This window comes from Myxocyprinus asiaticus, chromosome 48 (genome assembly GCF_019703515.2).
Source record: "Myxocyprinus asiaticus isolate MX2 ecotype Aquarium Trade chromosome 48, UBuf_Myxa_2, whole genome shotgun sequence".
Taxonomy (NCBI): Eukaryota; Metazoa; Chordata; class Actinopteri; order Cypriniformes; family Catostomidae; genus Myxocyprinus; species Myxocyprinus asiaticus.
The window spans coordinates 5,794,441-5,806,790 of NC_059391.1; the positions used below are offsets into that span (position 1 = coordinate 5,794,441).

General features: G+C 35.9%; 1 protein-coding gene across 5 annotated transcripts in view; it reads right to left on the reverse strand.

Annotated features, from left to right (window-relative positions):
• The window catches only part of LOC127437674 (ras association domain-containing protein 8-like), a 69,394-nt gene that overhangs the window by 28,307 nt on the left and 28,737 nt on the right, over nucleotides 1–12,350 (reverse strand). For 2 of the 5 annotated variants that reach the window (XR_007896588.1, XM_051692737.1), the window contains exon 1: nucleotides 1,963–2,081. The exons of 2 other annotated variants lie outside the window; for them this stretch is intronic. Coding sequence is in view for 2 of the 3 variants with exons in the window: in XM_051692737.1 (XP_051548697.1) it covers nucleotides 1,963–2,057 (95 nt within the window). In the remaining variant the exon portion in view is untranslated. Of the gene's footprint in view, nucleotides 1–1,962; nucleotides 2,082–10,319; nucleotides 10,494–12,350 lie in introns of those variants that run through there. One more of the 5 variants, XM_051692738.1, reaches the window with a different exon arrangement.

Here is a 12,350-nt window from a genome sequence, read left to right on the forward strand (position 1 = left end):
ACAAGTGGGATAAAAACGTGAAGTGTGTGGGCAAGCATTTTTGTCCGACAGCCCATGAGAAGTTTTTTTCGAATCAACTTCTGCACCACAGATTGCAAATTAAGGTCAATCTTCTGTCAGAGACCATCTGGAAAACTAGTTCTATGTGCAACTACAAGTAAATTGCAGTATAATGCATGGTTTGTAATTCTAGTCCTAAAGACAGGTGGGCAGCTTTCACTTCTCATGAGAGAAGTCGTCCAGGTGTAAGCGGAACATAAGGGAATCTGCAGAGAAAATAAGGTTAGCTGTGTACGACAAGCCCTGGCACACGGCCATAGGGAGAAACCAACAGATGTGTCCAGCTATGAGACATTATTTTCCCATGTGTGGAACATTGCCGTTTGCCATAACCAATTAAGAGAGGAATTCACTAAGTATGAACTGTGCCAACTGATAGCGGCATTTATTTGCTAATGCCATCTGCATTGCTTTAGCACCCAATGTACTAGGAAATGGCACAAACATGGACAAAAATTAGTTGATGTAAGTTGATGTAAGAAATAACTGTTTACTTCAATAACTGAAAGCCATGCCAATTTTAGCTAATGTATACACCCCCTTTACAGCTGCCAGTCCAGCTCTATTCCTGCAATTTGCTACTGTGCAGCATGACACTTGGTTCATAAGTTATTAATCACACTTTTACATGCCTACTGCACTAAATAATTTAGAAATGTGTTCCACACTTTAATAATGTTGCTTCCTGCTCCATATTTATCTAAATGATAAATACTAAAGCCAGAGGTGTAAAAGACTGATTGCCAACAAAAGGGAAAGTTCTGAGGCACTGGCCTATTTTCAATGCAAGACTGAACAGGTGTGTCTACTGTAAATGGCTATATTAATGTAAGACATAACTCCCCAGTGGTCAAATGAAAAAAGAAGTGGTAAGTTTTAAATGGGTGCAAAAACTGTAACACCCATCGTCAAATGCCTTCTTAGGTGGAAAACTGGGTACTTTGAAGGAGATTTACAAAATGCTGCGACTTCGTAGACAGCATAAAATCAAAACTGACCCTTTTTACTTTCTTAATGTAAATTCTTATTATGCATGATTCATCAGAGCATGTCATTTAAAAAAAAAAAAAAAAAAAACAGTTTGGCTTCGCTTCGCTTTATTTAAAATCTGCATCTCTAAAACAAACCCTTACTGTTTCAATCCCTTCCTTCCAATCATCCATTCTGGTATTTACAACCTGGATATTATGAGCCAATCAATTCCTGATGGATAAAATCAAGTCCCATCCTACATTTTTCTTGTTGATTATACTATTTCACTCTAGTTGGTTAGTGAAGTCGACTACACTGCAAAAGATCGTTTTCTCACTGAGTAATTTTTGTCGTTTTTCAGTAAAAACATCTGAACATTCTTAAAACAAGATAAATTTACTGGTAAGCTAAATTAAATGAGAAATCTAACAAAATGTAGTTTCATTTAGGCTTATACCAAGAAAGAAAAAACTACTTGCCAATAGGGTAAAAAAAAAAAAAGAAAAGAAAGAACTTGGTTTAAAAGGGAGTTTATTTTTCTTACCCCATAATAAGCACTTTTTGTTCTTGTTTTAAGCCCCACCAAATTTTGTTTGATTTCTTTGAGAACACAACTTAATATCTTATGCCGTTCCACTTCGTTTTTTTTTTCTTGTTTTAAGGATTTTTAGATACATCTTCCAGAAATAAGACAAAAATACCCAGTAAGAATGTTTTTTTTTTTTTTTTTTGCAGTGTAATGAGTTTATCTAGATATACAGGGCTTCCTGAAACAGTCGACAACCCAAATTCCAAATCTTAGAAAATGTTGTAGAGACCAAGGTACAGTAGGCTGTATGATCACCAATACTATCCTCAGTCTATAGAAGGTTTATTCAAAATCTGCGTTGAATTCAACCTCTACCAAGATAGCACACATGCCTTCATTACCTTTCTATATTCTTTGTGTTGGCGAAGGGCGAGGGTCTGTACTCAGTCCTCTTAAGTTTTAGGGAAGGTTTGGACTGCACAATATCAGGTGACATTTCCAATCCTTATGGTTTCTGAATCTTTGCGGGAAATCACATTGGTAACTTAACAGACAAACCATCAGTGTAATGTGTGTGTTACGAAACGCCACATTCCTGATGTGGGAGCAATATGAAATGTGTGCATTCCTGACACTCCCTCCCTGCCTTATTCCAGATAGCTATTCAAAGTGTAATGTAGCTGAAAATAAGTGATAAAGGTTTACCTCCCACCAAGAAAATGGGTAATGTGTCATTAATCCCCATCCCCAATAGAGAGCAACAATGGCCTTGGTTCTGGAAGTATCATTTCTGTTCATTTTCGCCATGGGAATTTCTTCAATAAAGAGTTGTAAGCCTTGAAACCAAACCAACCAGATCCAAAATGAATCACAACATTACAATTTTTTATTTAAAGACAAAATATAAGAAAATCATACAAAAAGTCAGACTATATGCTTAATGTCTTTTATGGGGATGTGAACTACTGATTTAATTGAAAAATTAACAATGGTACAATATCAAACTATTGATTAAAACCATTACCAACAATTTGATTTAGAAGCCTTAAGTATTTAGAACCACTGATTTTAAGTTAACAGCAATTTTTAAAACAGTAATGGATTTATTGCAAAATATTCATATATACATAGAGGTCATTTGAGAGAAGGGAGAGAACTCAATAACATAATTTGCAATGCTCCTTTGGAGTGGACGGTCGCTGCTGATTTGCCATGATTTTTATTTCCATGTTAACAGTGACTTCTTTATTGGTGGATCTCTCTTCAGGATTGTGGGTAGAATAGCTCTTCACTGGGAATTTGTGGCTTCTAAGCATTTATCATCACTTAACAACATCAGAGCTCATGGTCTGTTTTGAAAGGTGGATTTGTTACCATTGTGTTCTATTAGGTAAGCTCTTGTGGTGTAGTTGGTAACGCATTAAACTGCCAATCATTGGTTTGTCTTGTTGGTTATGCAGAGGCGTAGATGGTAACTTTGGGGTTACAGCACCAAGCAACAGTGGTGAGCAGCTTGTGGTTTCCAAGGGAGGATATTTATATGGGCGAAGTGTAGCGTACTCGCTCTCTCATTATGTGAGGTTTGCTAAATAATTACGCAGCGAGCCTTGGGATATGGAAAAGCGTCAGCACATGAAGTTTTTGCATGATTCCAAGTATCCTTAATTGCCCAGAAACACAATGCATGTCTATGCAAGTGTGTCAACTACAGACACTTTTATGTCTGAGGGGTTGACAAGGTCACATTGAAGTTTTTACCATATCTACTTTTTAAATGTATTTTATGTACATCCCCAATTGTGAAAAAGTTGGGACAGTATGAAAAATGCTAATAAAAACATAAAGGAGAGATTTGTAAATTATCTTCACCCTTTGCTATATTGAAAGCACTACTACTACACATTATATGATGTTTTACCTTGTGAATTTCATTGTTTTTTGAAAATAAACTAAATAATTTCAAATCAGATGATTGTAACACACTCCAAAAAAAGTTGAATCAGGGGCAATTTAAGACTAATAACAATTTGACGAGTTGAAATAAAAAGGCAGTGTGAAACAGGAGATGTTAAACAGGTGAGGCAGTCGTGTCATAATAATTTATACTGTATAAAGAGCCTCCAAAAACAGCCTAGTCCATCAAGAGCAAGGATTGTTCAAGACTTGTCAATTTGCCAACAGATGCTTCAGCAAATAATCCAACACTTTGAGAACAATGTTCCCCAAAGACAAACTGGAAGGATTTTGGGCATTTCACCCTCAACAGTGCACAATATAGTTAAAAGATTCAAGGAATCTGGTCAAATCTCTGTGCGTAAAGGGCAAGATGACAACCATTTCTGAATATGTGTGATCTCTGATCCCTCAGACATCACCATCTTAAAAAATGTCATTCATCTGTAATGGATATCATGAACATGGGCTTGGGATAACTTTAGTAAATCTTTGTTAGTCAACACCACGCACGGCTGCATCCACAGCAAGTTAAGACTTTACTATGCAAAGCAGAAGCCATACATCAACACTGTCCAGAAGTGCTGCCGACTTCTCTGGTCTCAGTCACATTTTAGATGGAAAGTAGAACAGTGGAACTGTGTTTTTTGGTCTGAAGAGTCCACATTTCAAAAAGTTTTTGAAAAACAAAGCCGTTGTGTTATCCTGGCCAAAGAGGAAAAGGGCCATCCAAGATGTTATTTGTGTCAGGTCCAAAAGCCAGTGTCTGTATGGGACAGGGGTGTGTCAGTGCCAGTGGCATGGGTAACTCGCACATCTGTGAAAATACCATGAATGCAGACAGATATGTAAAAAGTTTGGAGCAACATATACTGCCATCTGGCACCATCTTTTCCAGGGACGTCCCTGCATTTTCCAACAGGACAACTTCAAACCACATACTACCCGGATTTCAAGTGCATGGCTGTGTAAGCAGAGTGTGTGGGTGCTAGATTGGCCTGTCTGCAGTCCTGACCATCTCCAATTGAGAATGTGTGGTGCATTATGAAGCACACCATACGGCAACGAAGACCCCGTACAATTATGCAACTAAAGACCTACAAAATGGATGAATGGGGGAAAATTCCACTTTCTAAACTTAAACTTGTGTCTTCAAATGCTTAATAAGTGTTATTAGAAGAAATGGTGATGTTTCACAGTGGTAAACACTTGACTGTCTCAACTTTTTTGGAGCGTGTTGCAATCATCAGATTTGAAATTACTGTTCATTAAAAAAAAACAATGAAATTTACAAGGTAAAACATAATATAATGTTTAGTTGTAGTGCTTTTAATATAGCACAAGGGATATAATTTACAAACAACTCATTTTTGTTTTTATTAGCATTTTTCATACTGTCCCAACTTTTTTGGAATTGGGCTTGTGCAGATTTTATTGTTTTACCCGTGTACCAAACCAAGACTTTTTAATCTTAAAATATGAAAATCCATTATAAAAAAGAATACATTTCCATCACAACGAACAATTAAACACAACAGATAATTGATATGACATGAAAATGTTTTGGTTAAGAAAAAAAAATAGTAGTAGTGAGAGTGTGAAAAGGGTTCTTTAAGGGGGTTTATTTGTCCAAAGGGCCAAAAGTGGCCATAACAAATGAGTATGTGTATGAATCTGAGCACCATATGAGATTGATTCTTTTTCAAGACATGGGAACCCAGGATAAAACAAAGTTACCAGGCAGAGGATTGGGATCTAAACTCTACCAGATTATCAAAGATTATCAAACAACTGAGCTTTGTGAGAAAAGCTCTAAAGGGTGTCATGATGAGACATGAGAAAATGGAAGACAAACAAAACCCATCCCTCAACTGTGATTTTGTAGCATAAAATTAACAGCAGATGCTAAGACGAGGTAGAAAATAGAAACATCACTTTCCCTCAAAAAATTAAAACTGTGCTTCCCTAAAAATAACAACAGAAGTCTCATAAATTCACACTTTGTGAAACGATTTTAAATGTTTTTGTAAGGGTTAGGGAATAAGGATTGGGAACAGAGAACTGGTTCCATTTTTAATTTTTTTTTAATAATATTCTATTGCATTGTCACTGATTGGACGAAACAACAAACATGCAACGCGTCCAGTGTAGTTTGATTTGCTAATGATTGACTCTTATAAGCATGTTCCTTTTTAAAGAATCGTTCCAAAGCCACACATCCACACTATTATGTTTTTGTATGAAACTCATTTACGCCGCTCATCCACATTAGAACACCGTTTTCCTCCACCGAAAAAGGAGCCTTTGGAAAATGCTCTTTATAACCGCATACTTTGGAAAACGATGACGTTACGCAACTGAAAATTGAGGTTTCAAACATAATTTGACATAAAAATATTCAGTCATTGTTTTCGTCATGTCCAACTTGAGAAGAACTGAGAATTGTTATGTACTTAAGCCTCAAAAAAATCAGACAAACTCTAATTATTGACTAGTTAAAGATAAACATTCAAAACAGAGGTTTGTTGCAATTAATTGTATTTCAATTACAAAGATGAATTCCATCCCTGAATGAGCCGTGTTGGGTGTAACTTATACCTAAGCAATTAGTTACTGTAATTAAATTACTTTTTAAAGTCAACCATATAGGCCACGTACACACTGCATCTAAATTCAGTTGTCAGTTCACCTTTAAGTGCTTAATCCTGTTCTGTACACACAGTTCGATAAAATACGGTGACAACCGCATTCTACAACCGAATTAATTCCCGATAAATTCAAGTAGTGACAACCACATATTCAAAAATTCCACGCAGTGTGTGCGGAACCGAACTAAACTATTTGTTAATGACATGATTAATGGCACGTGTGAGAGGTGTCTGTCTGCTCCTGGTGTAAATCACACAAACAGAGCATTGTGTTTTCATTCATATATTCAAGTCGGTCTCTCCGCTGTAGTTTCTCTCATGAGTCCTGCGGTTTTTGGGTAAGCCGTACATTACAGTCCAGAGCGTGCACACTCTTTAACAACAGCCGCTTAGACATGCATAAACAAAAATAGGCAATTCTGTTGATGTCAGCTAACTAAACATTGTCGGATGATAATACATCTCTGGTGGAAAATCTCTTTGCTCAAAAACAGTGAACATAAAATGGGTTAAACTGGTTGCATTCATGTTTCACAGGCACGAGGCGCTGCAGCGTTGCTATGTCACTTGTTAATCATTGCAATTGAGGGAGTCAGTCCTGTATTCCGCACACACGGAACGCATTTAAATGCGATAGTCACTTCCGAAACTTTGTAGTGGTTACGTGGCCATAGTGTAACACATTATATTTTAAATTCTTGAAATCTGATTACAGTAACTGACTTTAAAGAAATAGTTCACTGAAAAATTTTAATTCTCTCATAATTTACTCATTCCATCCCAGATTTGTATGACTTTTTTTCTACTTCTGAACTCAAATGAAGATTTTTAGAAGAATATTTCAGCTTTTTTTGGTCCATACAATGCAAGTGAATGGGTGCCAAAATTTTGAAGCTCCGAAAAGTCAGCATAAAAGTAATCCATAAGACTCCAGTGGTTAAATCAATATCTATGTTAGGTTTGGGTGAGAAACAGATCACTTTTACATTCTTCTTCTTGTGTTTTTGATGATTCACATTCGTCATGCAAATCACCTCCTACTGGGCAGGGAGAACAATAACTAGCAAAAAAACACTTAAATATTGATCTGTTTCTCACCCACATCATATCACTTCTGAATATATCAATTAAAACACTGGAGTCGAATAGATTACTTTTATGATGTCTTTATGTGGTTTTTGGAGCTTCAAAATGTTGGCACCTATTCACTTGCATTGTATGGACCTACAGAGCTGAAATATTTTTCTAAAAATAATAATTTGTGTTCTGCAGAAGAAAGAAAGTCCTACACATCTGGGATGGGATGAGTAAATGATGAGAGAATTTTCATTTTTGGGTGAACTATCTCTTTAAATAAAGGTTATTCCTTAAAGTACATTATTGGGGTTACACATATTTCTTAAATAATATTATTTAGTATAATAAATGTAAAATATGAATTTATATGTACCTCTGTTTGTGTTTCTGTGACTGCTAAAGGGTGTGCGACAATAAACAAGAAGGAAATATAGACATTATAAATTTGTTGAGCAGAAAAATAAAAAAGTTTCGGTGAAGTGTTATAGAAAGTAACTTAAAATTAAAGTAATTATTAATGTGATTACTTTTTCAATTATGCAATTATTAAAGTAATCGGAGTAAATTTTTAGAGACATATTTAGTAATTTGAAGTGGATTACTTTTTTGAGTAATGTATCCAACACTTAATGAGACACTATAATCTTCAAGAATATCTAATATATATCTAACAAAGATGACTAACATTAGCAAAGTTTAAACTCGAAAGACACAATCTTGTGTGTCCTTTCTGTTTTATGCAGATGACAGTTACATAACTCTTTAAGGATGTTGATACAATAGTTGTCCCCATGTTTTGTGTAAGCAGAGAGTCAGTGTTTGTTGTTGGTTCGCTTTTCTGTCCCTTGCTGACATGTGTTAAGATTTGTCGTATTCTTACAACTTTTCTTAAGAACGGGCTGGAAACGCCAACGTAATACAATTAATCCCTGATGGAACCAAATTTAGAACACTACAAATCAACAATCAGAAATATAATTATATGTTAAAATAAATGACAAAGAAAACCTTTTCAGGAACATTGTCAACCAAAACTGTCAAATAATGTACAACTCTCACAAAAAAAAAAAAAGAAAATTCAGCCAATTGATGTGTCCACAACCATTCCAAAATGGAACATTTGTGGAAAAAATTATAACATTTGCTACCTGGGTCATTACACAGTTCTTCCTGAAATGTTGGGATTATTTCTTATGTTATTTTGATTTGTCTTGTTCAGAGGAGACTAACCTGACCTTGAGAGCAATCAAATACTTTTTATTGTGTTATCTGCAAATCTTCACACTTCTGCACACATATTTTTACACCTTCCTGAGTTTGTTAATGGAGTGTGAAAGACAGAAAACTTGCAAGTCATAAGTGAGCAGAGAGAGGCGGACAACTAGAAAGATCGAGACAAAGATAGAGAGAAACAGGGATTGAAAGGAGAACAGGTTTTCAATAAGTACGTACAAAGCTGGTGAAAGATTTGCATATTAGGTGAAACTGTTCGTCCAATGCAAGCACAGAAGCTTTCACAAACCCTAATGGAAGCTCACGTCCATCAGTCAACATTGATCCAATGACCTCAATGAAGCTTAGTGGTCACCAGAGGGTTCAATGAAACTCACTTTGTTTATTAATTCTAGTAAAAATGCAATCTGTCTTTACTACTATCAATAGGCTTTGTTAGGGTGAATCTCATAAAACCTGTCAAGAACATGTCTGTGTAATTTTTCAGCCCAAAATCAACAGAAATTTAAAACTAAGAAATTATATTTTGCTTAATTTTTTAAAAACCTATTAGGACCACTAATATTGTTTGCACCGACATTATTTTCATGATAATTGTGCAATATACGTATTACCCCCCTTCTCATTACTATAATGTAGGAAAAAAGTTATGTAAATTATAAATGATTTATGGATGATTAACAAATATGGCAGCCCGAGGTTATAAAAGAGAATATTTTTAAAAATGGAGTTTAAAACACATGTCAAGTGCGTAGAAAATTCATCTTTGTGTCCAATTTGGTTTCATAAATGTTTTATTTAAAAATGTCAAGTGGTGTAACCATCAACTAAAATATGTAAAAAATACTTTTCTTGCTCCTTGAATGAGAGTTAACTTAATCATTAATTTCAAAAAAATTTAAGGTAAAAAATATTTTTTTACAAAGATCAATAATTTTTTATTTGAGCCAATAATATCAAGACGCTTTCTCAGGGTTACTCCATATGATCTGTCTTTTCATAAAAAAACCATTGTTATTATTATTTCACGCAGAGTCTTGAGGTCTTTTTCTTTTTTTTTTTTTTTTGGTCACGTCAACATAATGGCAACCTACATGTTGGTTACACCACATGACTTTGATCTGGTGGACAGAAATTTGATCAAATATGAATAATATTTTTAAAAAAAATTGTTTCACTACTTTTTTTAAATTTATTTTTTAAGAAATATTAATAACAATTTATTCTGCACTACTCGTGCCAACATTTCTTTTTTTTTTTATTTTTTTTTTTTTCGTCTCCGGATGGTTGCACCACATTGTTTTGTTGAATTGCATTTTGAATGCATTTTTGAACAAATGAATGGGCATCACATCATTGACCCTTATACATCATGGTAGTATTTGTACTGCCTTTAATTTATGCTGATTTGGTGACACTAGTGGTGCAGAAGTTACACTGCTTTTTATATACAGACATTAAACTGTATTATACTTATATAGCAACAATTGTATCAAACCTAAACCCTACTAGAAACAGTTTGTCTGTAGATTTAGATTTTAAACCAGCAACTTCAACCAACAGTTTCTTTTGGTGTTGTACAATGTTGCCACAAATAAAGTGCCAGACTTGACCGCTAATGTTTCCATGTCCCCTCTCTCTCTCTCTCTCTCTCTCTCTCTCTCTCTCTCTCTCTCTCTCTCTCTCTCTCTCTCTCTCTCTCTCTCTCTCTCTCTCTCTCTCTCTCTCTCTCTCTCTCTCTCTCTCTCTCTCTCTCTCTCTCTCTCTCTCTCTCTCTCTCTGGATCAACGTTTTAGCACCACACCACAGTGCGCCTGCACCTCTAATGTATAGATGTGTACCCAGACCTGCTGTTTGTCATCAGTAACAGGAGGCCGGCTAAACGGAGCAGTCTGCCAGTAGATCAGTGCTCTGCCCTTTTCCACCGAATTGCGATGGTTCTCGTGCCGAGCCTGTTCTCCACTGGTTCACAACCGGGGCAATCTGGAGCCTTTCGTAAATCGGCTGCGCTTTTCCACTGACCTGAGAGCTGAACGGTGACGTAATGGGTTACTGTCTACGTCGTAGTTTCATGTGACTACCTCAAACATAAACAAACATGGCACGTCACAGAGTGTTCGTATACAGCTTTTACTCTTGTTTTTGAGGACACATTTAAACATACAGATTAATGCAATCCATCGTTATTACATTGCTCAACAAGATTGTCAGAGATGACGTCTATGCTAAAGACAACAGGTAATGTAATTACATTATATTGTATGAACTATGGCTTTTGCCATAGCATATAATATTACTGATTGAGAATTCCACCATTTTATTTAACAGATAGCATACCAAATACAAACCCCTCCCTAAATCATTTAGAAAATATTTGATTAAGGTAAAACTTGAAAGTTAAAAAAAAAAAAAAAAAAAAAAAAAGAAGATAAACATCACATAAAGTTAGGGCTACTAAACATTAGATCTCTTTCTACCAAAGCACTAATTGTAAATGAAAATACTACAGATCATAATTTGGATGCACTCTGTTTGACCAAAACCTGGCTTAAACCAGAAGAATATATTAGGTGTTGCTACAATGTACAGTGAAGTTTTTGGTGTTACTCAGAGGACTGGATATAAGTTTAAGTCATGCATCATTTCTGCACACATCATTTCGTGCTGTATCTAAATTCTCATAGTAGAGTATTTTTTTCCTTTGCGATCTCTATAGATTATCACGGATCTCCGTAAATACCATATCACAAGTAGAGCACTTGTTTCATTGTTACCTGAACACTTTTGATGTCTGATAATTTTGTATTTTTTTTATTGTAGTTATAGAGCAAAGAAGTACTCCTTGCAGATGGTAGCTACTGTTGTTGTTTGGGAAAACTTTACCATGGTGACAAAACATTATCCTGCCCTCTGTCCCCTGACGTAATCGGTTCCTGCGTAGAGACCAGCAAGCTTTTGGGGCCAGTGCGGAACCAGATTTTTGGCCCTAGACTGGCCTTTTCTGTGGTGGAAATGCGCGGAACAGTTCGAGATTTCTCACCGGCCCAGGAACCGCACCCAAACTATGTCGGTGGAAAAGGGCTATGACAGAGAGCTGGACACATCAGCCTCGGTGTCAATCAGCTTAACAAGCCAAGTGCTGAACTGTCACTTTAAACACCCCCTCCTGCTCTTTACTATTAACAAAGAGCTGAGCTGAGCATTCCAAGAGATGACCTGCTGCCTTTGACTCGACGTCACATTTAAGTTGATTAGTCTTAAGTAAATATCACATGACCATGTATTCCACAGGTGCATCAGAAATAATGATCCAGCTCTAATGTTTGACTGGATAAGGGACATAATGACTGGTTAACTGCTAAAAGAAAAATCCAATGAGGTAAAGGTTGCACAACCTGGACGTCTTTGAAGAAACAATGAAGTTAACTACGTTTTTCATACAAAATGTGAGTGGTTGCTGGGGCGTTGCTATGCGGTTTTTGAGGTGATTTGATTGGTTTTAAGTGCATTGCTATGCGGTTGCAGGGAATTCTGATTGGTTGCTGGCCCAATCAAAGGAGTCCACACTCTTGACTCATGATATGCTGGTCTCTAGATTAGGGATGGGACTTGCAAGGAATTTAACAGTTACGTTTCTGATTCCTCTTAAGGATTCCAATTCCTTAATTGTTCTATTAACAATTCTTTAAAGAAACAAATATCTGGAAATGAGAAAATAAATTTTTATTGCATTAACTGCCGGAGTATTCACTTTTGGAGAATAATAGTACAACGTTCTCTCCACATCGACTGGAAAATGCACGTTCATGAATCGTAAATGGCACCAAAAGTCATGAAAAGAACACAGCTATGGTATTTTTTTTAAAGAATGGAACAGG